At 52.3% G+C, this 27,573-nt stretch overlaps 1 protein-coding gene across 1 annotated transcript in view; it reads right to left on the bottom strand.

Annotated features, from left to right (window-relative positions):
* The window catches only part of kcnh7 (potassium voltage-gated channel subfamily H member 7), a 53,023-nt gene that overhangs the window by 6,696 nt on the left and 18,754 nt on the right, over positions 1-27,573 (bottom strand). The window contains 13 exon segments of the mRNA XM_030343163.1: positions 1,542-1,692; positions 2,540-2,710; positions 2,854-2,935; positions 3,226-3,431; positions 6,504-6,612; positions 6,614-6,757; positions 12,422-12,424; positions 14,635-14,834; positions 15,044-15,443; positions 17,553-17,978; positions 20,989-21,200; positions 23,840-24,274; positions 25,698-25,853. Of these exon segments, the coding sequence (XP_030199023.1) occupies positions 1,542-1,692; positions 2,540-2,710; positions 2,854-2,935; positions 3,226-3,431; positions 6,504-6,612; positions 6,614-6,757; positions 12,422-12,424; positions 14,635-14,834; positions 15,044-15,443; positions 17,553-17,978; positions 20,989-21,200; positions 23,840-24,274; positions 25,698-25,853 (2,695 nt within the window).

Genomic DNA, 27,573 nt, shown 5'->3' with positions numbered 1-27,573 from the left:
TCGTCAAAAGGACGTTGGGGAACGCCGTGTGTCCCGCGTTAAGGCCCAGTGCACCATGGAGAGGCCACGGCTCAGAACCTCTAACTAATGTTTTTTTGTTGTTCTTTCAGTCTTCAGATTTGGCCTGGATATACTATGGAGTCTCCTTAGTGTTCAACAGCTGAGCTTACGTGTTTTGATGCAATGTCAGAGCTGTTTAAAGATGTTGGAGAGATTTTCACATATGCATGTATTTTACATACGTATAATCTATATCCCTACCGCCTTTCGCCTTACTGCTATAAATTTAAAACCATAAAGTCCCATAAAATGACCCGTGTGCCGAGGATGCCGCTTTAGCCATTGTTGTCACACACCATATCCAAATGGTCGGGCCGTAGGGGTTGTGGTTTGAAAGTTGTTCATCATGACGAATGATGCAAGTATAAGAAGTTTCATGCATATTGCACCTTCCTAGTGATAATGGCAACATGTTTAAATGCTGAACTTCAAGGCTTTGTTATAGCGCCACCTATGTGTTACTTTGGCCCAGCAATTGTATAACTTTTGGAGCCAAATGGTTTTTCTGCATATTATTAGGATGAAAAAAATCATAATAATTATACTAACGATTGCAATTGGTTTGGTACGGTTTTCATAGGACCCCTAATTATCATTACTCATTATTTACAAATAACTTATTTAAAAATGTAATATGGTTTTAAGCATGTGATGCATATAACATGTTGTGTGTTTACCGCAGAACATGTATAGCAGCATTTAAGCCTTTAAGGGCAGAGACCTCCTGGCAGCGGACTAGAGGGAGGGGTAAAGCCTGCAGCAGGTGGTGGACACATCTGGCTAAGTGATGATGGCAGTATTAGGACAGTGGCTCTCAGCTGGCACTGCTATACTGTGGAGCGTAGGCCTCCCAGTTCAGTGTTACAGTAGGGCTGTGGAGCGTAGGCCTCCCAGTTCAGTGTTACAGTAGGGCTGTGGAGCGTAGGCCTCCCAGTTCAGTGTTACAGTAGGGCTGTGGAGCGTAGGCCTCCAAGTTCAGTGTTACAGTAGGACTGTGGAGCGTAGGCCTCCCAGTTCAGTGTTACAGTAGGGCCGTGGAGCGTAGGCCTACAGTGTTACAGTTGGGCTGTGGAGCGTAGGCCTACCAGTTCAGTGTTACAGTAGGGCTGTGGAGCGTAGGCCTCCCAGTTCAGTGTTACAGTAGGGCCGTGGAGCGTAGGCCTACAGTGTTACAGTTGGGCTGTGGAGCGTAGGCCTACCAGTTCAGTGTTACAGTAGGGCTGTGGAGCGTAGGCCTCCCAGTTCAGTGTTACGGTAGGGCTGTGGAGCGAAGTGCTCCCAGTTCAGTGTTACAGTAGGGCTGTGGAGCGTAGGCCTCCCAGTTCAGTGTTACAGTAGGGCTGTGGAGCGTAGGCCTCCCAGTTCAGTGTTACAGTAGGGCTGTGGAGCGTAGGCCTCCCAGGTGAGGTCTGCTGTGGAGCGTAGGCCTCCCAGTTCAGTGTTAGTCTGCTGTGGAGGTCTGCCTTGGAGCGTAGGCCTACCTGCTGAGGTGATCCTGAAGCTGATCCAGGCGCTGCTCCACCTCTACGTACGTGACCTCGCTCGCTGCCATGTCCTCCAGCTGCTGGACTGGAGCTGCTGACTCGTGGAGGAACGCCGCCGGCTGCTCACCAGCCCATTCATCAGCGGGTTCTGGCAAACGAAGCAAAGGCCCACATGCTTTACAACCTGCCCATGAGGGTCAGAGCGAGGCGATCAACCACTGAACTAGAGCTCCGTTAATCAGCACAAGGGAAGCGTTGTGTTCCTTCTGTCGTTAGCGATTCATCAGGCTGCTAACGCTGCCAGAACTGTCCACGCGCTCCTTTCTCCCTGCTAGCTAGCGGGGCTAACCATTGTCTTATCTCCACTTAGCAGCCGCTGCTTCTCGCTGCCCATTCATTTGATGGTGGTGGATAGCAGCTTTCTGCTGTCTACTGGTGCCTTTGGGAAGAGTCTAACGTTGCGCGTTTGACAGGAGCTAGCTGGCCAGCTGGACCGCGGGACAATGGCTGATCTGAAGACTGCTGGACAAAGAACACGTCCAAAACTGAAGGGTTTATTTGAACACTGTTTGAAGTAAACTGCACGTCCCAGACTTTGTATTTTTCTTCACATGTACCGTCGGATATTCACTCATACGTACCTGTATGCAAATAATGTTGAACTATGAAGTAATTTTCATTAGTCTTTGCCTTAAGTGCAGGAGTAAGAGCTATTCTAGACCTATAAGCCATTATGAAATTAAGCCTGAAAATCTTGACAAAGTTTCCTAAATAGTGTGAAGCCTCTTCCTAAGCCGTCTCCGCCGAGCAGGGTATCGGTGGTTAGGGTTTCCTGGAGGTTTGGACTCCAGAGGTTCTCGGTTTGACCCCAGTGTTCAGTCTGCCTGTAGGCACCCTGAGCAAGAAGCCCTGCCTGCTCATGAATGTCATGGAGCTAAAAAAACACTGATGAATAATCAGGTTAAAAAGTGGATCAGAAAGTGCAACTTAGTAACCTCCAGAAGAAGGGTTCTGCTCCATGCTGTCCCCGGGCCGGAGGTCCTGGTTAGGGGCGCTGGGCTGGAGCTCCTGGAGGTCCTGGATGTGTTGGTCAGGGTGGGGGGGTTGGAGGCCCTCTGGGGATCTCTTCAGGCACAGGTCCTGATCCACGTCCTGGCTGCTGTCTCCTGGGGTGGGGGGGGCGGTAATGAGCGGGAGTCAGTGGAACGCATCCCTCCTCCGCCCTCCCCCCCCAGCTCCCCCAGCGACCCGGCCCAACAATCACAAAGAGCCCCGTGAGGAGGGGGGAAGGAGGGGGGGGGGGACCTACCTCTGGGGAGGCGGGGCGTGAAGGAGATCCGCCTCTTGCTGGGAGCGACTCCGTCCGAGTCGTTGTCTTGGCTGTTGGTCGCCTGCGGGTGTCAGAAGAAACTGTTAATATCCAGAGAGAGCAGGATCTTAAGCCTCAGTCTTGAGATCCGGAGATCCCTTAGGATGTTTGCATGATTCTACAATTTGCCTCTTTAGAAACACCACCACTGACGAGGATGATTTGAGGGAACGGGGAAAGGTTTGAGTCCCAGCCCGAGGGTTGTGAGCTCCCACCTCAACGTGCTGTTGGTCTCACTCAGCCCCCTGCGCCGACCTGCCACCACTGTAAGGATACAAGCGACTGCATGGTATGACGTTCATGATGTTTCACCGTCGTGTTTTCGTCCCTGAGGTTGAAGGTGAGCTCCAGGTTGCTGAAGAAGAGGTGGTTGAACTCGGGGTACATGTCCAGCACCTCCAGAAGCTCCTCCCTCTGGATGGTGTGCAGGTCGCAGTAGCTCAGTGCCCGCACGTCCGCGTTGGACTTCCCCGACTTGGAGCACAGATGGATCATCTCGCCGAAGATGTCGTTTTTCCCTGGTGGAGACGGAACACAGTCGTGTCTGAGAGTCATGGGGAGAACTGATTCAAACATCAACAGAGAGCAGATCTGTGGAATCGTGTTTATACTTAGTTTAGAAGATTCAGTAATTTGCGGGGAATGTGGAACCCCCCCCATGTGGTGACCTTAAACCTTCCTGAAGGCTCTGCCTCTCGCTCTCTCCTCAGAGGACGGACCACCCGATGGGCTGAGAGGAGAACCGCCCAGCCCGCGTGGAGTGGCTCCTGGGAGAGGAGAGTTCGTCCAATGCCAGCCCGTGAGTAGGGGGCCCCACCACCAATAGAAAGGCTGCGTCTGTCTCCGGAGCGTCTGCCATGACCAATCAGCAACCTCCACTCTGTCCCCGACACGGCAGCAGTCAGCTGCACACACACACCTAACACACACACACACACTAACACGCACACACCTAATACACACACACACAACCCTAACACAAGACACACACACGCACACACTAACACATCACACACCTAGCACACACACCCACACACACACACAGACCCCTCACACACACACACACCACGCACTAACACAACACACACACACACACACACACAACCCTAACACACCATACAACCTTAACACAACACACCCCTAACCCAAGACACACACACACACACTAACACAACACAACACAACACACACACACTAACACAACACACGCACACACTAACACAACACACCCCTAACACAACACACACCTAACTCACACACACGCACACACACACGCACACACACACACACACACACACACACACACACACACACACACACACACACACAGACCCCTAACACACACACACACCACGCCACACACTAACACACACACAACCCTAACACACACTAACACACACACGACCCTAACACACACTAACACACACACACAACCCTTACACACACACACACACACACACACACACACACACACACACACACCACACACACACACACACACACACACACACACACACACACACACACACACACACACACCTAACCTGACCCTGTAGCCCCGACTCCACCTCTCTAGCTCCACCTCCACCTCTCTAGCTCCACCTCCACCATCTGTAGCTCCACCTCTAAAGCTCCACCTCTAGCTCCACCTCCACCATCTGTAGCCCCACCTCCACCATCTGTAGCTCCACCTCTAAAGCTCCACCTCCACCTCTCTAGCTCCACCTCCACCATCTGTAGCTCCACCTCCACTCTCTGTAGCTCCACCTCTTTAGCTCCACCTCCACCTCTCTAGCTCCACCTCCACCATCTGTAGCCCCACCTCCACTCTCTGTAGCTCCACCTTCACTCTATGTAGCTCCACCTCCACATCTCTAGCTCCACCTCCACCCTCTGTAGCTCCACCTCCAATCTCTTTAGCCCCAGCGGTTTTCTTTCTCTGCACTAAACCCACATACAAGCACAGACACACAAACACATCCAGAAGCTTCTGGATCCTACAGCTCGTTTGAAGGTGAAAGCAGTGAGATGGTTGACCCCCCTAGCTGATGAGACAGGTTGACCCCCCCCCCCCCCCCCCCCGCTGAAGGGGGCTCATGCCCTCAAAGAGCTCGCTCCTTCAGACCCACAGAGAGAAGGATGGAGTCAGTGGAAAATAAGCATTCTCATTCTCTGTCCTACGCTGACACGCTTTCCGCAAGCACGCACGCACGCACAGCTCCATATCAAAGAGCCTGATTGGACCGCTCAGCCCAGTGGGGAGTCGCTGGTGGTCGGGAACAGAGCGTGACTGGCAGCCTGTAAACGCATGATCAGAAGACCGCAGCAGACAGGCACCTCAAAGGGAGGGAACCCTGAGGCTCTCGAAAGCTCTTTAAGGTTCTTTAGTGAGGCTCTTTAAGGTTCTTTAAGGTTCTTTAGTGAGGCTCTTTAAGGTTCTTTAGTGAGGCTCTTTACGGCTCTTTAGTGAGGCTCTTTACGGCTCTTTAGTGAGGCTCTTTAAGGTTCTTTAAGGTTCTTTAGTGAGGCTCTTTAAGGCTCTTTAGTGAGGCTCTTTAAGGCTCTTTAGTGAGGCTCTTTAAGGTTCTTTAAGGTTCTTTAGACACACTTTAAGGTTCTTTAGTGAGGCTCTTTAAGGTTCTTTAAGGTTCTTTAGAGACACTCTAAGGTTCTTTAGTGAGGCTCTTTAAGGTTCTTTAGTGAGGCTCTTTAAGGCTCTTTAGTGAGGCTCTTTAAGGCTCTTTAGTGAGGCTCTTTAAGGTTCTTTAAGATTCTTTAGAGACACTCTTTAAGGTTCTTTAGTGAGGCTCTTTAAGGTTCTTTAAGGTTCTTTAGAGACACTCTTTACGGTTCTTTAGTGAGGCTCTTTAAGGTTCTTTAGTGAGGCTCTTTATGGTTCTTTAGTGAGACTCTCAAAGGCTCTTTAAGGCTCTTTAAGGTTCTTTAGTGAGGCTCTCAAAGGCTCTTTAAGGTTCTTCAGTGAGGCTCTTTAAGGTTCTTTAGTGAGGCTCTTTGAGGTTCTTTAGTGAGGCTCTCAAAGGCTCTTTAAGGTTCTTTAGTGAAGCTCTTAAATGTTCTTCAGCGAGGCTCTTTAAGGTTCTTTAAGGTTCTTTAGTGAGGTTCTTTAGTGAGGCTCTTTAAGGTTCTTTAAGGTTATTCAGTGAGGCTCTTTGAGGCTCTTTAAGGTTCTTTAGTGAGGCTCTTTAAGGTTCTTTAAGGTTCTTTAGTGAGGCTCTTTAAGGTTCTTTAGTGAGGCTCTTTAAAGCACCTTAAAGCACCTTAAGGTGCTTTAAGGTTCTTTAAGGTTCGTCAGTGAGGTTCTTTAAAGCTCTTTAAGGTTCTTCAGTGAGGCTCTTTAAGGCTCTTTAAGTCTCTTTAAGGTTCTTTAAGGTTCTTTAGTGAGGCTCTTTAAGGTTCTTTAGTGAGGCTCTTTAAAGCACCTTAAAGCACCTTAAGGTGCTTTAAGGTTCTTTAAGGTTCTTCAGTGAGGTTCTTTAAGGCTCTTTAAGGTCCTCAGTGAGGCTCTTTAAGGCTCTTTAAGGTTCTTTAAGGTTCTTCAGTGAGGTTCTTTAAGGTTCTTCTGTATTTACCGAGGATGGCGACCACAATGTCGTCCTTGAGGATCTCGATGGACCCCCGGGACAGGAAGTAGAGGGCGGTGAGCACGTCCCCGCTGTGCACCAGGGTGTCCCCGGGGGGGGGCGTGGGTGGTCTGGAAGCGCATGGCCAGGGCCCTCAGGCAGCCCTTGGTGGCCCCCTGGAAGGCCTTGCAGTCCTGCAGCAGGATCCTGTTGAGGTGGAGGCAGATGTCTGCCTGCAGACACTCTGGGAAACCTTTCAGGACCTACGGGAGAGACGGACCCCAGAACCACCCCCAAGGGGAGAAGAACCATCAAGGTGAACGCTTTGGTTATGTGGATGAGGTTCAACTGAGGCTAGGGGTCTCCGCCTCCTGGAGACCCCCACCTGCTGGAGACCACTGAGGTCCAGGGAGGTCTCGGCCTCCTCGAGACCCCCACCTGCTGGAGACCACCGAGGTCAAGGGAGGTCTCGGCCTCCTGGAGACCCCCACCTGCTGGAGACCACCGAGGTCAAGGGAGGTCTCGGCCTCCTGGAGACCCCCACCTGCTGGAGACCACTGAGGTCCAGGGAGTCCCCAGGAGGGGAGGACTTCCTCATACAGAAGAGCAGACGTTCAGACCAGAGTACTGCCACTTCTGTGTACACTGAATATAAAACTGAATGAACACAACATACCATCTCTGTAAGACCACTGACATTCATCCACAGCGGTTTGGCCCCTTTCATTATCTGGGCTCATTCAAAACCAGTGAGATGGAGTTAAATATCGCTCTCAGCTTGCTTATACATCATTACACAAATTCATGGAATTATGCGAACCATCGTAACAGAATGAACATTGTTTAAAACGCTTGAGCGGCTTCAAGCCATTAAGCTGCCCATGAGGGCAACAGGCTACCTAAGTGCCAATGGGAGGAATGGATCAGCGATACGGCTCAAAGGAGTAGTCCACTCTGGTGACATTCAATCAGCCCTCAGCGAGTTACTGTTCCCTCTCCTTCACGCGTTCCTCCATCACAAGACGGCAATAAGACGACCTGATGAATTCTTGGTCTGCTCAACCAGATCCTGCCGGGAGTTTAGCTGCCCTATAAAGAACATTAATATCATATGATCACACTGTGCTAACTGGGGTTTAGCAGCAGATTGGGCCGATTGCTGTACAATCCCAGTTTAGATTGTACAACAATACAGTGGTATGTAACTAAGTGTAAGAGTAACACATCATAGTACTATTTACTACTAACTTGCAAAGTATGTTACTTGGATTGTACTAGTAGCCTATAGTAGTGGTATGTAACTTGTAGTGATATGCAACTGTTACTAGTAGCCTATAGAAGTGGTATGTAACTTGTAGTGATATTCAACTGGTACTAGTAGCCTATAGAAGTAATAATAATAATAATAATTCATTTTAGTGGTTGAGCACTCTTCATTCTAAGCAGAATCTCAGAGTGCTACAGGACAAAAGGACAGTTTAAGAAAATGTACACATTTTTTAAAAAGTAGGAAATGCCTTTATGAATAAAAAGGTCTTTAGGCCAGTCTTAAAACAGTCTAGTGTCTGTGTTGCCCTTAAGTGGTCCGGGAGGCTGTTCCACAGTCGAGGGGCTGCAGCGGCGAAGGCCCGGTCGCCCATGGTGCGAAACGTGGTGTTTGGGATCTGCAGGGACAGACTGTTATTGGATCTGAGGGGGCGGGTTGATGTTTGGGGAGTGATGAGTTCTTGCAGGTAAGGGGGGGCATGACCGTTTATGCATTGGTTGGTGAGTAGGAGGACTTTGTAGTCAACGCGGGATGAGACAGGGAGCCAGTGCAGTGAGTGTAAAATGGGGGTTATGTGGTTGTATTTCCTGACTCTCATCAGGATCCTGGCAGCGCTGTTCTGGATGTATTGCAGCTTTTGGATGTTCCTGCCAGTGATCCCAGTGAACAGTGAATTGCAGTAGTCCAGTCTTGAGGAGATGAAGGCGTGGACGAGCTTCTCAGCATCTGGCAGGGTGAAAGTGGGGCGGAGCTTGGCGATGTTTTTGAGATGGTAGAAGGAGATTTTGCACAGATGCTTTATATGATCGTTGAAGGTGAGGTGAGGGTCAAACCTAACTCCTAGATTTGTGACTGTGGTTGAGAGGGGTATGACCTGACTGTCGAAGATGAGATGAGTTATGGAGGATGACTGAACCTGGTGTGGAGTGCCAACAAGAAGGGCCACGGTTTTGCTGCTGTTTAGCTGGAGAAAGTTGTTTCTCATCCATGCCTTTATCCCCCCAAGACAGGCAGTGAGACATGACATGGCAGCAGAGGGGCTTGGGGCAGTTTTGATGTACAGCTGTGTGTCATCGGCATAGCAGTGGAAGGACATCCCATGTCTGCTGACAACACAGCCGAGGGGGAGCATGTAGATAATAAAGAGGATGGGGCCGAGGACAGACCCTTGTGGAACACCACAGGAGACAGGGAGCTGTCTGGAATTGCATCTTCCCAGTGAGACATACTCAGTTCTGCCAGATAGGTAGGACTGGAACCACTTGAGTGCAGAGCCTGACAGTCCAATGGTGGTGTGGAGGCGCTCTAGGAGGATTGTGTGATCCACTGTGTCGAATGCAGCAGTCAGATCCAGGAGGATGAGGAGTGAGGGTGATCCTGCATCGGCTGTCATCAGCAGGTCATTCGTCACCCTGAGCAAGGTGGTTTCAGTGCTGTGGGCTGAACGGAATCCTGACTGGAATTTTTCAAACAGGTTGTTGTGTTTGAGGTGGTCCTGAAGTTGAGAAGCAACTACCTTCTCTAGCACTTTGGACAGGAAGGCAAGGTTGGAGATAGGCCGGTAGTTGGCTAGGACCTCCGGGTCCAGGGTGGGCTTCTTGAGAAGGGGACGGATGACAGCGACCTTGAGAGCCGGCGAGACACAGCCTGACTGAAGGGAAAGGTTGACAATTTTGGTGATGAGAGGACTGAGAGTGGGGATGTGTAACTTGAGCAGAGCAGTGGGAATGGGGTCCAGGGTACAGGTACAGGGTTTCATTTTCCTGATGATTTCCTCAACATGGCTCTCATGAACCTCAGCAAGATGCAGGGGAGACAGCACACTTGCAGATAGGGTGTTGGCGTGAGAGGGAAGCAGAGATGGAGAGCTGGACATCTCAGAGCGAATGCTGTCGACCTTTGATCTGAAAAAGTCGATGAAGCTGTTACCTTGCTCTTCTGTAGCTTCAGTTGAGGAGGATGGTTGTGGTTTCAGGAGATGCTTTATGGTGGAAAAAAGCTGTTTAGAGTTTCCAGGGTTTTCATTTATTAGGCTGGAGTAGAACTGTGAGCGAGCATCTTTAAGGGAATTTGAGTAGGCCTTTTGATGCTCACGGAAGGCCAGCTTATGGACTGTGAGCCCAGAGTGCCTGCATCGCCGTTCCAAGACACGCCCAGCTATTTTCATTTTCCTCAGTTCATGAGTGAACCATGGAGCAGACCGTGAGAAATTAACAATACGTGATTTGACCGGGGCATGGAGATCAAAAACACTGCTCAGTGAGGTATTATAGATCTCCACTAATTCATCCGCTGATGCAGATGCTGGGCAGGTGATGAGCTGGAGATCCATGCTCATAGTGGCTGCGTCAATTCTTTTCCAGTTGCGAAAAGACATTTGACGCCTAAGTGTAGTAGTAGGCAGCATAAAAGTAAAGGCCATTGAGACCACCTTGTGGTCAGATACACCAAGATCGTAGACCTGTATGTTATTGATTAGGGCAGTGTCAGTGATGACCACATCCAGAGTGTTCCCCTTGGTGTGAGTAGGGACCTCAACATGCTGCTGCAGGCCAAGACCCTCAAGCACATTCAGGAAAGCTGCTGCAAACAGACAGGAGGGGTTGTCGACATGGATATTAAGATCACCAACAATGACAATGTTTGTTGAGATAATGCAGAGTGAGGTCAGCAGATCACTTATCTCTGGTAAAAAAGATGAGTTTGGCTTTGGAGGACGGTAAATGAGAAGCACTGTCATGGGGTATGGATGTTTGCATTTGAGGGCCAGATATTCCATAGAGGAAAGGTCAGGCATTTGCAGAGGAGATAGTTTTAGTTCAGCCCGGTGTATGATGGCCAGTCCACCACCACGACCAGAGCTGCGGGCTTTCTCCATGTAGTTGTATCCAGGTGGGCATGCTTCATTGAACAGTTCACTGGTTTATGGCAGGTTTCAGTTAGGCACATGAAGTCAAGCCTCGCAAGTGTCCCGAAGCCAAGTGTTAAGGCTCAAAAGTCTACTGAAACGCTCGTTCCTGCGCCCAATGGTCGGAATCGGACCCGAGACGAATACAGATTTACCACACTGCTTAAGGTAGCTAATGAGAGCACTGAAGTCAGTTTTTGTGAGCTCTGACTGACAACGGGCAGAATCATTTGACCCGACATGGACGATAATCCTCCGAATTGTAGATGGGAGAGTTGGTAGCATATCCCGGAGCTCAGCCAGGACATCAGTAACCAAGGCGCCTGGCATACAACGTTTGATAACGTTGAAAAAGCGCAAATGTCTAGTGATGGAGTCGCCGATTATCAGAGTGGACGTTGGGAACAGTGGCTGAATGACTGGGATCTTGGGGCCGGGGATACAGTGTGTGGTGGCAGTGGTTCCAGAGGCTCCCTGCAGCGGCTGTTCCACCGAGGGCTGGAGAGGAGAGGCACTATCGGGCTCCGCCTCAGGAGGCACCGTGGGAAAAGGTGCCGATCGCCTGGAGACTGCCTCCTGCAGCAGTCTTCGCCGGGATGAGAAATATCCATTTTGCTGTTGGCCTGGTTGATCGGACTGGATGGTAGATGCGGCGACGGACGGATGCTTCATCGGAGGAACCCTTGGACAGCCGTTGGAGATAACTTCAGCCCCCAGGGAGGAATCGACCGGAGGAGCAGCCCCAATCGCCGGGACTCTGGCAAGCGTCCAGTGGGAAGTTGCCGGAGGTGATGACTGGGCTGGCGAGGCACGCAGCAGGTCCTGCTGTTCGTCCGACTTGGCCAGTGGAGTGATTGAAGCTTCGACTGCGGCGAGGGCCTCATACCGATTTCCGAGGGGCAGATCAGGTTTGACCGCCCTAGTGTGCCTTCTTCTTCGGTCGCGAACGATGACCTCCGTCCAGGGTTGATGGCCAGGAGTGGAGGAGACAGGTGCTTGGATGCCTGATGGGTCCCAGAGGACCGTGTCCTGGAGGGCTGCACTGAGGGTGGAGATCTGCTTTGATTGATCGGTTGCGAGATCAGTGAAGCTGGAGAGTAAAAGTTCCTTCTCCCGGAGTTTTTCACTGAAACTGAAGAGGATCGCTTCTTTCTTTCGCAGCTCAGCAGAAAGTCTACGGATGTCATCAGTCAGGTAAGCTATCTTGTTTTGGGCGTTTTGCAGGAGGATTGAGTCCTCAGGTGATGTTGTCATTTTATGATGGGCGGCACGCGGTCCGAAGTCTAAAGTGTAGTATTGCTTATTATGGAAAAGATCCGCTCAACGGGAGCATTTGTGCCAGGCAGACACACGGTTCTAGACACACGGATGGTAGTCAATGAAGTACAGCAGAAAAAAGCCAGTGAAGGCCTTCAGAGCTTCATGCAGGATGTGAATGGAGTGAATGAAGTGGTATGTAACTTGTAGTGATATGCAACTTGTACTAGTAGCCTATAGAAGTGGTATGTAACTGTGTATCGAGTAATCTTTCCGCATCAACCTCCAAAACAAAGTCATTGGTGAGGGTAAAGCATCATGGATTATTCAACAGGAATCAATACATTGAATGATTGTACAAATAAAATAAAAAAGGACATAATGAGCAAGCTGTTCCAGTAGTGATATCAATAAGGTCATATAGAAATGATATGTAATTAGAATAGTTCTAACGGCCTGAAAGAGCAACATAATACAGTACAAGACAATATGTACCTCCTGCTCTTACCCAAACAAATACGTTTCTCCAGAGGAAAGCAGACGAGGAGAAGGAAACAAAGCTGTCATTAGCACTTCAACTTAACCATCAGTCCATGTGAAACCATGCTACAGGGAGGTGAACCCATGCTGCAGGGAGGTGAACCCATGCTACAGGGGTCTGAACCCATGCTGCAGGGAGCTGAACCCATGCTACAGGGGTCTGAACCCATGCTACAGGGAGGTGAACCCATGCTGCAGGGAGGTGAACCCATGCTGCAGGGGTCTGAACCCATGCTGCAGGGAGCTGAACCCATGCTACAGGGGTCTGAACCCATGCTGCAGGGAGCTGAACCCATGCTGCAGGGGTCTGATCCCATGCTACAGGGAGGTGAACCCATGCTGCAGGGGTCTGAACCCATGCTGCAGGGAGGTGAACCCATGCTGCAGGGAGGTGAACCCATGCTACAGGGGTCTGAACCCATGCTGCAGGGAGCTGAACCCATGCTACAGGGGTCTGAACCCATGCTACAGGGAGGTGAACCCATGCTGCAGGGAGGTGAACCCATGCTGCAGGGGTCTGAACCCATGCTGCAGGGAGCTGAACCCATGCTACAGGGGTCTGAACCCATGCTGCAGGGAGCTGAACCCATGCTGCAGGGGTCTGATCCCATGCTACAGGGAGGTGAACCCATGCTGCAGGGGTCTGAACCCATGCTGCAGGGAGGTGAACCCATGCTGCGGGGAGGTGAACCCATGCTGCGGGGAGGTGAACCCATGCTGCGGGGAGGTGAACCCATGCTGCGGGGAGGTGAACCCATGCTACGGGGAGGTGAACCCATGCTACGGGGAGGTGAACCCATGCTGCAGGGGTCTGAACCCATGCTGCAGGGAGGTGAACCCATGCTGCGGGGAGGTGAACCCATGCTGCGGGGAGGTGAACCCATGCTGCGGGGAGGTGAACCCATGCTGCGGGGAGGTGAACCCATGCTACGGGGAGGTGAACCCATGCTACGGGGAGGTGAACCCATGCTGCGGGGAGGTGAACCCATGCTGCGGGGAGGTGAACCCATGCTGCAGGGAGCTGAACCCATGCTGCAGGGGTCTGAACCCATGCTACAGGGAGGTGAACCCATGCTGCAGGGGTCTGAACCCATGCTGCAGGGAGGTGAACCCATGCTGCAGGGAGGTGAACCCATGCTGCAGGGAGGTGAACCCATGCTGCAGGGAGGTGAACCCATGCTACGGGGAGGTGAACCCATGCTGCGGGGAGGTGAACCCATGCTACGGGGAGGTGAACCCATGCTACGGGGAGGTGAACCCATGCTGCGGGGAGGTGAACCCATGCTACAGGGGTCTGAACCCATGCTGCAGGGAGCTGAACCCATGCTGCGGGGAGGTGAACCCATGCTGCGGGGAGGTGAACCCATGCTGCGGGGAGGTGAACCCATGCTACGGGGAGGTGAACCCATGCTACGGGGAGGTGAACCCATGCTGCGGGGAGGTGAACCCATGCTGCGGGGAGGTGAACCCATGCTGCAGGGAGCTGAACCCATGCTGCAGGGGTCTGAACCCATGCTACAGGGAGGTGAACCCATGCTGCAGGGGTCTGAACCCATGCTGCAGGGAGGTGAACCCATGCTGCAGGGAGGTGAACCCATGCTGCAGGGAGGTGAACCCATGCTGCAGGGAGGTGAACCCATGCTACGGGGAGGTGAACCCATGCTGCGGGGAGGTGAACCCATGCTACGGGGAGGTGAACCCATGCTACGGGGAGGTGAACCCATGCTGCGGGGAGGTGAACCCATGCTACAGGGGTCTGAACCCATGCTGCAGGGAGCTGAACCCATGCTACAGGGAGCTGAACCCATGCTGCAGGGGTCTGAACCCATGCTGCAGGGGTCTGAACCCATGCTGCAGGGGTCTGAACCCATGCTGCAGGGAGGTGAACGCATGCTGCAGGGGTCTGAACCCATGCTACAGGGAGGTGAACCCATGCTGCGGGGAGGTGAACCCATGCTGCAGGGAGGTGAACCCATGCTGCAGGGAGGTGAACCCATGCTGCAGGGAGGTGAACCCATGCTGCAGGGAGGTGAACCCATGCTACGGGGAGGTGAACCCATGCTACAGGGAGCTGAACCCATGCTGCAGGGAGGTGAACCCATGCTGCAGGGGTCTGAACCCGTGCGGCGGGGAGGTGAACCCATGCTGCGGGCTCAGAGAGCGCTCACCGTGTTCATGTCGATGCCGTTGGTGTAGGTCCAGGAGTGCTGGAAGTATTCCTCCAGCCGCTGGCGCAGGGGGTTGGGGATCTGGTGGAAGCGGATGAACTCCTTGACCCGCAGCATTTGGGCGTGGTAGCGGGCCGTCCCGGAGTACAGCCGCTGGATGATGGCCGACACGTTCCCGAAGATACTGGCGTACATCAGGGCTGCAGGCAGAGAGCAGCGGTCATTTACAGGCTTTGAAACTAATAGTTTGCCCAACATATTTACCTTTAAAATGAATGGTTAGTACAAAGAACACAAGAGGAATGAGGGTGAAGTTCAGACAACACAGAGCTAACAGCCAATCAGAAAGGAGGACACGGAGCTAACAGCCAATCGGAGAGGAGGACACTAAACCAAGGGGCGCACTCACAGCCAATGAGCATGACGCAGATGGAGAAGATCTTCTCTGAGTTGGTGTTGGGGGACACGTTCCCGAAGCCCACGCTGGTCAGGCTGCTGAAGGTGAAGTACAGCGCCGTCACGTACTTGTCCTTGATGGAGGGTCCGGACGAGGGGTCGCTGTAGTTGTACCGCTTCCCGATGGACACGCCCAGATTGTCCAGCCAGCCGATCTTGTGCTCCAGGTAAGGCTTCTCCACGTTGCCGATGGCGTACCAGATGCAGGCCAGCCAATGGGCGATCAGGGCGAAGATGCACATGAGCAGCATGAGCACGGCGGCGCCATACTCGGAGTAGCGGTCCAGCTTCCTGGCCACACGCACCAATCGCAGCAGTCTGGCTGTCTTCAGCAGGCCAATCAGGGTGGTGGTCTAGACGGAGCGCTGCATTGGTTAGTTCACCCGCCATCTTGTATTTATACTGCAAAACCTGAGGCTAGATTTAACAAATATCACAAATATCAGGATCAGTAGCCACATGTGAAAGGTAAAAACAAAGGAATACTAGTCTGTTTACATGACCATATAAGGTCATATATCAGGGCTTAGGAGTTCTCCAGAGTCGGAGTCAGAGGATCGGCTCAGCACTGACCCCCCCCCACGGCTCAGTACTGACCCTCCGCTCACCGCAGAGTGCTCACCCCTCACCAGAGCGCTCACCACAGAGCACTCACCACTCACCAGAGTGCTCACCACAGAGCGCTCACCGCTCAACACAGAGCGCTCACCGCAGAGCGCTCACCGCAGAGCACTCACCACAGAGCGCTCACCGCTCACCACAGAGCGCTCACCGCTCAACACAGAGCGCTAACCGCAGAGCGCTCACCGCAGAGCGCTCACCGCAGAGCGCTAACCGCTCACCAGAGTGCTCACCACAGAGCACTAACCGCTCAACGCAGAGCACTCACCGCAGAGCACTCACCACAGAGCGCTCACCGCGGAGCGCTCACCGCAGAGCACTCACCGCAGAGCACTAACCGCTCACCAGAGTGCTCACCACTGAGCACTAACCGCTCACCAGAGTGCTCACCACAGAGCACTAACCGCTCACCAGAGTGCTCACCACTGAGCACTAACCGCTCACCAGAGTGCTCACCACTGAGCACTAACCGCTCACCAGAGTGCTCACCACAGAGCACTAACCGCTCACCGCAGAGCGCTCACCGCAGAGCGCTCACCGCAGAGCGCTCACCGCAGAGCCCGCTGATGTCATCCGCTCACCTTTCTACCCCTGACGCTAAGCTTGTCGCAGCGCAGCGTCTTAATGAGGGAGATTCAGGTTGACCCAAACTGAACCGCTGACCGGGTTTGAATGTTATCAAGATAAATAATATTAATGAATTCCTTTTTCCATCTCTCTCTTCAACCTCTCAGCCTTCCTATTTCATACGCCTCTTTAAATAAAGTATCTCTTTCTGTTCATATACATTTTTAGGAAATTGTGCATTTGACATTCATTCTGATTAATTATAAGTTATAAGCACAAAAGTAATCCTCAAAATTGCAAAAACTAAAACAGCTTAATCAAGTTAACATATGAACTTCAGAATCAATGTAAAACACTTTGAATAGAGCTCAGAATCTTTGTTCCAAAAGTAACAAGACTTTGATTGAATGATACAAGCTATCTAAAGGTTTCCATTAGCTCCTGTAGACTAAAGCCTTATTATGAAGCTGTTAGTCAAATGAACCTCGAAGCCATCTGCTGATGCCTCAGTTAGTTCCTGAGCAGAGAGAGGCAGATGAGATCCTTCACCAGCAGGTAGGTTCCAAACGGCTTCAGACCTTCCTGCTGGTCAAATGATGGATAATATAATCCACCCATTCTTAATGGTCAAATTATGTATTGTTATAATCATTTACATTTAGGGCATTTAGCAGTAGCTTATATCAAAAGCGACTTACAACGGTTAATGCACACAATGACACACCGATGGCGGAGTCAATCATGCAGGGTGCAGCCAGGGTGAGGTGCCTCGCTTTGGGACACATAGACACTCAGCAAGGAGGAGCCGGGGATCAAACTAGCAACCTTAGCTAAGCTGACTCCTTTATGGTGGGAAAATGTTGTAGCTTTTAGTAGGATAAAATCTACACTTTTTAATCTTCCCTGGAGTACTGGATTGGTTAGAGAACTCTGCAGTGGAATGGGATTCCTGGAGGAACACATCAGACCAAACAACAGGAGAACCACTGTGGAGCGGCCGACCAATGGAGGCTCTCATCTGGACGTAAGCCGCGAGGACACGCCCCCCCTCCCCAGCCTGCCATGAAGGCATCAGTGATGGCCATTTGGTAAGCCATTAATCCGCCCGGAGGGGGCCCATTCAGAAAATACAATCATTTAGAGTAATCCTGTCCAGAGTGGAGAAAGACCAACAAAGGTCCCGAGTCGTGATGCGCTCCAGTTCAGACTGAGTGGGTGGAAGAGAGGGGGTCGTCCTAGGCTGCCAGGGGGGAGGGACAGGAGAGAGACCATACCTCATCGGACCCCGAGCCGAAGATGAGCAGGTCGAAGGGGATGGCGGCCACCATGTCGATCAGGAACCATCCCTTGAAGTAGTGGATGGCGATGCGCGCCGGGTGGCTCACCACCTCCTCGTTGGCGTTCACGTAGGTGGTGCGGAAGTTGATGAGGATGTCGATGATGAACATGATGTCCACCATGAGGTCCACCACGTTGAGCGGGGAGCATGAGTAGCCGCACTCACGCCGCTTCTGCTCCTCGCGGTCGTTGAGCAGGAAGGCGGCGGCGTAGGGCGTGAGGATGGCGGTGTAGATGACCAGCAGCAGGATGAGCCAGTCCCACACGGCCTTGAAGGGGCTGTAGTGCAGGATGGTGAGGCGGTCCATGCGCGGGGTCTGCAGCTTGTACTCCGGGAGCACGTCGGCCCCCAGGGACAGCACCTGGGGAGGGGGGCCGGAGGGTTAGCCTCACCCTTAGGCGCAGGGGGGTTACCCTAACCCAGGGGGGTTAACCTAACCTAACCCTAATCCTAACCCACAGAGAGGTTACCCTAACCTAACCCAGGGGGGGTTACCCTAACCTAACCCAGGGGGGTTAACCTAACCTAACCCAGGGGGGTTACCCTAACCTAACCCATGGGGGTTAACCTAACCCAGGGGGGTTACCCTAACCTAACCCAGGGGGGTTACCCTAACCTAACCTAACCCAGGGGGGGTTAACCTAACCTAACCCAGGGGGGTTAACCTAACCTAACCCAGGGGGGTTAACCTAACCTAAACCAGGGGGGTTAACCTAACCTAAACCAGGGGGATTAACCTAACCTAACCCAGGGGGGTTATCCTAACCTAACCTAACCCAGGGGGGTTAACCTAACCTAACCTAACCTAACCCAGGGGGGTTAACCTAACCTAAACCAGGGGGGTTACCCTAACCTAACCCAGGGGGTTAACCTAACCTAACCCAGGGGGGTTAAACTAACCCAGGGGGGTTAAACTAACCTTACCCAGGGGGGTTACCCTAACCTAACCCAGGGGGTTTAACCTAACCTAAACCAGGGGGGTTAACCTAACCTTAACCAGGGGGGTTAACCTAACCTAAACCAGGGGGGTTAACCTAACCTTAACCAGGGGGGTCAACCTAACCTAACCCAGGGGGGTTACCCTAACCCTGGGGGGTTAAACTAACCTTACCCAGGGGGGGTTAACCTAACCTTACCCAGGGGGGGTTAACCTAACCTAACCCAGGGGGGGTACCCTAACCTAACCCAGGGGGGTTAACCTAACCTAAACCAGGGGGGTTAACCTAACCTTAACCAGGGGGGTTAACCTAACCTAAACCAGGCGGGTTAACCTAAACCAGGGGGGTTAACCTAACCTTACCCAGGGGGGGTTAACCTAACCTTACCCAGGGGGGTTAACCTAACCTAACCTAAACCAGGGGGGTTAACCTAACCTTAACCAGGGGGGTTAACCTAACCTAACCCAGGGGGGTTAACCTAACCTTACCCAGGGGGGGGTTACCCTAAACCGACGTCTCCTTCAGTGGTTTTGTGGAACATCTTTTTTAGTTTGAAGGAAATCACTCAAATGAATCAAGTCGTTAAAGTATCGCAGCAACATTATGTGGATATGAAATAGCATAATTGTATATAATTATATGAATATATATAAATAAATACCATTAGGTATCTCCTGCTTTACAACACAAAAGCTAACAAAGGCTCCAACTAACATTATTATATTTCATTTCAGATGCAAAATCAAACAAAATAATTATGCAAAAGACAAATGATAAGCATGCAAAGTAATTATTTGATGATAATGTATGGTTTTATAATCTACATTAATTTCCTATTGATTTATTTATTTATAATCTCATGTTCCGAAAGCTTAAGTTTATGAACTTGTGACCCTCTGAGTCTCTCGGTGCCTGTAGGGTCCACATGTTGGTGTGTAGTCCTGCTCTGGTATCAGAAGGAGCTGACGGAGCAGGCTCTGTACGGAGTAGTACCCAGGAGGTCAGCGGGGGGAGCCGCAGTCAGACTCCATCAGACTGCCGCTCTCAGCAGGATGACAGATATGAAGATGGCCTGTGACCGTGAGAAAGGGGACGGAGGCAGCGCTTCTGCTGTCAGAGGGGAGAGAAGGTGGCCTGAAATAATCCTTAGACTAGGGCTCGTTAGACAAGGGCTGGCGGTCGGCTTAGCTCAGGACGTAGAGCATTTGTCTTGTAAACGAAAGGTTGCTAGTTCGATCCCTAGCTCCTCCTAGCGAGTGTTGATGTCTCCCTGAGCGAGACCCTTAACCCTAACTGCTCCTGACGAGCTGGCTGTCGCCTTGCATGGTTGACTCTGCCGTCGGTGTGTCAATGTGTGTATTATCTAATGTAAGTCGCTTTGGATAAAAGCGTCTGCTAAATTCCCTAATTGTAATTGTAGACTAAAATGGGATATTAAGTGGTGCGTATATTTATATATTTACGTTAACGTTTGATTGAAGCTCTTCATGCGTCATGTGATGTCAGCCGTGTGTTTAAACAACGGCTCTGGGCTCAACAGGCCAGCCTGCGGAGGCTCTGGGCTCAACAGGCCGGCCTGCGGAGGCTCTGTCTCTGGCCTCAACAGGCCAGCCTGCGGAGGCTCTGTCTCTGGGCTCAACAGGCCGGCCTGCGGAGGCTCTGTCTCTGGGCTCAACAGGCCAGCCTGCGGAGGCAGGTTCCATCGAGGATGCATCGGAGGTGATTTGTGTGGACTTGGGACCGTTAAATATCCCAGGATGCATTTGGCAAAGTAGTATCAGAGCGTTCTAATATTTACGTACTATTGTAAAATGAAAGAGAATGGGGTTTTGTTTTAGACATGTGTTATATCGTTCAGTAGTTATATGCCTACATGAGGCCGTAGCACAGGTAACAGACAAGCTCAGGTGGTGACGTCATTGAGTCCGCAGCTGTTCCATTTGCAGGTGCAACCTCCTGTCCTTGGAGGTTTGTACTTGGGACGCTCCCTGCCGTTCAGATGGGACTGGAGGAGCCAGAGGTCAGAGGGGCTCTGTCTTCCCTTACTTCAGCACATTCCTGTCTCCTTTGAATTATAGATATGATCATGCTAGCAGCCGGGAGCGAATGTTTGCTCAGCGTCGACCCCGACCCAGTGCACCGTCCGCAGTGAGCGTGACGTGTCCCTAACCCTATAAGCAGGGCGGGGTGGGTGATGTTGATCCATCTGCTCTCTGTGGGTTGAAGCTTCATGCAGCTTTCCTTTCATGCCGTCTAGGAACACTCAAGCTTTGGATGTTTTACTGTATCATACCTTTTTACTTCCATGAAGAAAAGTGTCTGCAAACACATGAGCAGCTTCAGGAGCTCCATCCAGAGAGCGGTCCACCTCCCTGAGGAGGTCAGAGAACCCCAAGAGCAGCCCTGAGGAGGACCTGGTGATGACGGTCTCACCTGGGTGACCTTCTCTGTCACGTTGTGAGTTCTGTCCTTCACCTTGGGTGCGATGATGGTGTTCTCAGAAGCGGGTGGAGAATGGGTCTTCTTATCTCCTCCGTCTGAGAAGTTGAGGGCGATCAGCGGGATCTTGTTGATGGTGCTGTACCTGTTGATGTTGGACTCTGAGTTGGAGCCAAGAAGACTGGACTTCAGGTGGTTAAAGGGTCCTAGAGGATAGGAAACAAACAAGAGCAGAACTAGAACCTGGAGTGGACTCCAAGGTCACTCTTACAGTCCATGTCATGAAGTCATGTAGGTCTGTATCTAGGTCTGTATATCTAAGTGTATATTCAGTTCTGTATATTTAACAATTATTCGCGGAAGGCCAAGTAAGTAGAACACTATTCACGGAGCCTGAGGTGAATAATTATTTTAGTATATACTACACATGAACACTCCAAAAATAAACAAGATAAAATTGTTTGCTCGGATTTAATTGTTTTTATTAGCTAACGAGACGGCCGTCATGCGCGGAAAACAATATCCTGAGTTTGAGATCTCAATCATGGGATATTGCCCAATGTCCCGAGATAGCGAACCAATCAAATTGCGCCATCTTAGGAGGTTCACGTGTAGCATATACTAATTATAGAGGGTTAGGGTTAGCCCTAACCCATATACTAATTATAGAGGGTTAGGGTTAGGGTTAGGGCTAACCCTAACCCATATACTAATTATAGAGGATTAGGGTTAGGGCTAGCTCTAACCGATATACTACCTATAGACTAACATAGACCAGCGGGAGGACAACAGCAGTCGACACAGCACCTAGACGGTGTAGGTTTGGGGGGGGGGGGGGGGGGGGGTGGGGGGGGGCTTCATGCATCAATGAAAGTATTTCACCACAAGCCAATTGATGAAGGCATGCAGCGTCATCATGTTCAATGATGTCATTATACGACAGAGCACTGATGGCGTGACAAGTCACCACACTATCGGATAACCACGGCGCGTGCAGCACTTAGTCGGGGGTGGATTACTAAGTCATCCATTTGTGCTGATTGCCCTGCTTGAAAGATGAGCTTCAGCGATGAGCAGACATCAGACAGAAGGGTAAGGTAAGGTGGGCTTTACCTCTGGTCAGGCGGCCATTGTCTAAACGCAGCAGTTTGTTTTGTAAGAGTAGAGGGGAGAGAAGTGAGCTACATAGCTTAGCTGTGCTACTGCCACTTAGCCTGTATAATATCTGAGCTTATGAACCAGTTTGATCAATTCTTCATCAGAGGGTCTGCTCTTTTATAATGACGGTATCAGGAAGTTTTATAACCAAAGTAGAATCTGGCAAAGAAACACACTTTGATCGTACATTTAGAGGAAGGTTAAGATGAAGAATGTGAAATGGAAATTCGTTTTTTTTATACGCAATTACAAAGTGGAGAGAGGAGCTAGGAGGAGCCAGGAGGGTGTAGCCTGAGGAGCAGGAGTCAGTAGGGTGGAGCGTGAGGAGGAGGAGGGGTCAGTATGGTGTAGCTTGAGGAGAAGGAGGAGGAGTTAGTAGGTTTTTGCTTGAGAAGGAAGAGGAGGATTCAGTAGGGTGGAGCGTGAGGAGGAGGAGTCAGTAGGGTGGAGCGTGAGGAGGAGGAAGAGGAGGAGTCAGTAGGGTGGAGCGTGAGGAGGAGGAGGAGTCAGTAGGGTGGAGCGTGAGGAGGAGGAGGAGGAGTCAGTAGGGTGGAGCGTGAGGAGGAGTCAGTAGGGTGGAGCGTGAGGAGGAGTCAGTAGGGTGGAGCGTGAGGAGGAGGAGTCAGTAGGGTGGAGCGTGAGGAGGAGGATTCAGTAGGGTGGAGCGTGAGGAGGAGGAGTCAGTAGGGTGGAGCGTGAGGAGGAGGAGGAGTCAGTAGGGTGGAGCGTGAGGAGGAGTCAGTAGGGTGGAGCGTGAGGAGGAGGAGTCAGTAGGGTGGAGCGTGAGGAGGAGGAGTCAGTAGGGTGGAGCGTGAGGAGGAGGAGTCAGTAGGGTGGAGCCTTGAAGAGGAGGAGTCAGTAGGGTGGAGGAGGAGGAGGAGGAGTCAGTAGGGTGGAGGAGGAGGAGGAGGAGTCAGTAGGGTGGAGGAGGAGGAGGAGGAGTCAGTAGGGTGGAGCGTGAGGAGGAGGAGGAGTCAGTAGGGTGAAGCGTGAGGAGGAGGAGGAGTCAGTAGGGTGGAGCGTGAGGAGGAGGAGGAGTCAGTAGGGTGGAGCGTGAGGAGGAGGAGTCAGTAGGGTGGAGCGTGAGGAGGAGGAGGAGTCAGTAGGGTGGAGCGTGAGGAGGAGGAGGAGGAGTCAGTAGGGTGGAGCGTGAGGAGGAGGAGGAGGAGTCAGTAGGGTGGAGCGTGAGGAGGAGGAGGAGGAGTCAGTAGGGTGAAGCGTGAGGAGGAGGAGGAGGAGTCAGTGGGGTGGAGCGTGAGGAGGAGGAGTCAGTAGGGTGGAGCGTGAGGAGGAGGAGGAGTCAGTAGGGTGGAGCGTGAGGAGGAGGAGGAGGAGTTAGTAGGGTGGAGCGTGAGGAGGAGGAGGAGTCAGTAGGGTGGAGCGTGAGGAGGAGGAGGAGGAGTCAGTAGGGTGTAGCTTGAGGAGGAGGAGGAGTCAGTAGGGTGGAGCTTGAGGAGGAGGAGTCAGCAACGTGAGGAGGAGGAGTCAGCAGAGTAAGGAGGAGGAGGAGGAGTCAGCAGAGTGAGGAGGAGGAGGAGTCAGCAGAGTGAGGAGGAGGAGGAGTCAGCAGTGAGGAGGAGGAGGAGTCAGCAGAGTGAGGAGGGGGAGTCGGTAGAGTGAGGAGGAGGAGGAGGAGGAGTCAGCAGAGTGAGGAGGAGGAGTCAGCAGCGTGAGGAGGAGGAGCTACCTTCGCTGCCGTGGCGCTCCCTGAACAGGCCCTTGGCGCTGCAGCTGAAGCGCTCCATGTCGTGCAGAGAGGAGGCGCGCCTCATGCTGGCCGGGCCGTCCCGGGGGAGGGGCTGGGCCTGCGCGCCGGAGGGGGGGGGCTCCTCCCAGGGGGGCTGCGGTGCGGGGGGGTCCGGGGGCCCGGGGCCCTCGCTGGCCCGGGAGCCGCGCCTGCTGGGGGCGATCAGCGCGCGCGTGTCGCTGGCCTCGGGCTCCGCGGCGCCGCAGGGGCCCCCGGCGGGCGAGGGGGGGCCCCCGGGGGCCATGGGGGCGGGGTCCTCCGGTGCCCCGGGGGGGTCCACCAGCACGGCGTCCGGGTCCTCCTGGGGGAGGGGCTGCTTGGCCGTCCCCATCAGGCTCAGTGCCGCCTGCCGGAAGCGGAGGAACCGTCGCCGTCCTGGACGCCACGGAGACGAAGAAGAAGAAGAGCTTCATCCTGAGGAAGACTCTGGTCACGCATTAATACAGGTTTAATACCAGTTTGTCTAATACAGAACCAGATTGTTTGATACAGAACCAGTTTGTCTGATACAGAACCAGTTTGTTTAATACAGTACCCGTTTGTTTGATACAGAACCAGTTTGTCTGATGCAGAACCAGTTTGTCTAATACAGTACCAGTTTGTTTAATACAGAACCAGTTTGTTTAATACAGAACCAGTTTGTTTGATGCAGAACCATTTTGTTTAATGCAGAACCAGTTTGTTTAATACAGAACCAGTTTGTTTAATACAGAACCAGTTTGTTTAATACAGAACCAGTTTGTTTAATACAGAACCAGTTTGTTTGGTAAGTGGATACCAGAGCTCCAGTCCCCATACCAGAACGCCAGCGGGGCTCTCGGTACATTTACCACATTGATTAAACCTTAGGAGCTATTCAAAATAAATGACTTTCTAAGAATAGACACAGGGGTTCAATTTGAGCCGCCCGTAGATTTTAATGAATTTTTCAGATGCAGAGAATGATCGGGTGGGTGGTTTCTGCCCCCTGCAGCTGGGATGTATTCAATCGTCTCCATCGGTCCTTTACCAGCCATTGACTCCCAGCACTATCATGTGCATCCTATACCGTGAACAGAGAAGGTCCTAATGAGAGGAAACCTGTCTGACCGGAGACATGGAAGTTCCAGTAAAACAATGATGAAACACTGCTTCTCTCCTTGCTTGTATCTCTTTAACTCTCTCTCCCTGAATGGACGAGGTGGTCCTGGAAGGGAAGAGTTCCTCAGTTCTGCAGCGGTCCTATCTTCAGACCTGCAGCCCACTGCCCCTTCATTAGGTACCACAGCTCCCAGAATAACCCCGGAGTTAAATCTAACTCTAACCAGCTCTAACCATCACCACAACTCTAACCATCTCTAACCAGCTCCACATCTCTAATCAGCTATAACCAGCTATAACCAGCTCAAGCCCACTCCATAGCACTCAACTACGTGCACACAAATACTGCAAATACGCAGCATACGCTAACCACCGTTCCGTCTCAGGTGTCCACACGACACACAACCAGCCAGCCCCGGGCGGGACGGCGAGGGAGCGGAGACCACAAAGAGCTCTAAGGAGGGGCAGCACTGAGCCGTCTCACAGGGAACCCTGGTGCACCATTATAGTGCTAGGAAGCTTGGTCACTGATGTTATGTCTCTGTCCTCGTCCGTAGGATGAAACGTACATGTGCCGCATTTGGACCTGCCAATTATTATTGTTTTAATGAGTTGAGGTCATCATTGGAAATATTGGAGGTGTGGTCTCGGTGGACCGGGGGAAGTGGTCTCAGACCGGGGCTGAAGTGGTCTCGGTAGACGGGGGGTCAGTACTCACTCTGGTCGGACCGGGTGGGGGAGGTGTGGGCTGTCTTCTCGGTAGAGTCGTCGCTGCCCTCGTCCAGGACGTAGTCAAAGTTGAGGATGAACATCATCACAAGCCCCTCCTCGTTCTTCACCGGCATCACGTGGACGCTGCCCTGGAAGGCCGAGCCTGGGCGGGGAGCAGGGAGCGCGTTAGTCCCTCTTACCAAACTCAGGGTCATGTTTCAACGAGGATGGTTGGGTGGGGGGGGGGGGGGGGGGGGGGGTTCAGTAGACGAGGGGGTGGTCCCAGTAGACGGGGGGGTGGTCTCAGTAGACCGGGGGGGTGGTCCCAGTAGACCGGGGGGGTGGTCTCAGTAGACGGGGGGGTGGTCCCAGTAGACGGGGGGGTGGTCCCAGTAGACCGGGGGGGGTGGTCTCAGTAGACGGGGGGGTGGTGGTCTCAGTAGACCGGGGGGGTGGTCTCAGTAGACGGGGGGGTGGTCCCAGTAGACGGGGGGGTGGTCTCAGTAGACCGGGGGGGTGGTCCCAGCAGACCGGGGGGGTGGTCTCAGACCGGAGAAGTTTCAGTCTGGACTGCTGAGAGATAACAACATTCTGTTTGTGTTTTGATGGTTCTTGTGTATTTGTTTGAGTTCTGGCCATCACTTTAAATATGTAGATAAGGATAGATATTATTGTATCTTTAGATATGTATGTATGTATGTGTATATATATATATATATATATATATATATACAAATATATATATATATGTGTGTGTATATATACATGTTTATGTATACATGTATGTATATATATATATATACACATACAAATATATATATATATATGTCTGTGTGTATATAAATATGTTTGTAAATACAGGAGAGAGGAGAGGAAGAGAGAGGAGAGAGAAGAGGAGAGGAGAGGAGAGAGGAGAAGAGAGGAGAGGAGAGAGGAGAGGAGAGAGGAGAGGGAGAGAGAGGAGAGAGGAGAGGAGAGAGGAGAAGAGAGGAGAGGAGAGAGGAGAGGAGAGAGAGGATAGGAGAGAGGAGAGAGGAGAGGAGAGAGGAGAGGGAGAGAGAGGAGAAGAGAGGAGAGGAGAGAGGAGAGGATAGAGAGAGGAGAAGAGAGGAGAGGAGAGAGGAGAGGAGAGAGGAGAGAGGAGAGGGAGAGAGAGGAGAAGAGAGGAGAGGAGAGAGAAGAGAGGAGAGGAGAGCAGCCAAGTTGGGTTGGAGGAGCCTCCTAGCCTGGGGCCGCTGTTATCCACTGATACAGAGACGGAAGAAAACTTCATCTAAAAATCGTACAATTACTGCTAAACTAGACGGACAATTCACAATATCTGTGTCCAAGCCGAGGGATGTACAGAATGCCCTGCGGTGCTACAATCTGGAGAGACAATCAAACCTCCTCAGGCTCCAGACGGATGCTGGAGCCGGCTGAGGCTGAGGCTGAGGAGTCCCCCGTCAGCAGGAGGCTGGGGGGGGCAGCCCAGCGTCTGAACTGGACCCCCAGCCTAGGGCCTCTTGGACCTCCAGCCTGGTTCCTCCTGGGCCTCCAGCCTGGGGCCTCATGGGCCTCCAGCCTGGGGCCTCATGGGCCTCCAGCCTGGGGCCTCATGGACCTCCAGCCTGGGGCCTCCTGGGCCTCCAGCCTGGGGCCTCTTGGACCTCCAGCCTGGGGCCTCCTGGGCCTCCAGCCTAGGGCCTCATGGGCCTCCAGCCTGGGGCCTCTTGGGCCTCATGGACTAACTACGCAGGAAAATAACCAAAAAAAGGAACCAGCGTGGCAGAACCAGCATGGCCCCCCTGGGGGGCCAGGGGGGCCAGCATGGTGGACCAGGGGGGGCCAGGGGGGCCAGCATGGTGGACCAGGGGGGCCAGCATGGTGGACCAGGGGGGGCC

Source organism: Gadus morhua, chromosome 20, assembly GCF_902167405.1.
Source record: "Gadus morhua chromosome 20, gadMor3.0, whole genome shotgun sequence".
Lineage (NCBI taxonomy): Eukaryota > Metazoa > Chordata > Actinopteri > Gadiformes > Gadidae > Gadus > Gadus morhua.
The sequence above is the reverse complement of the archived record's forward strand: the minus strand, read 5'-3'. Positions and strand labels throughout refer to the sequence as shown.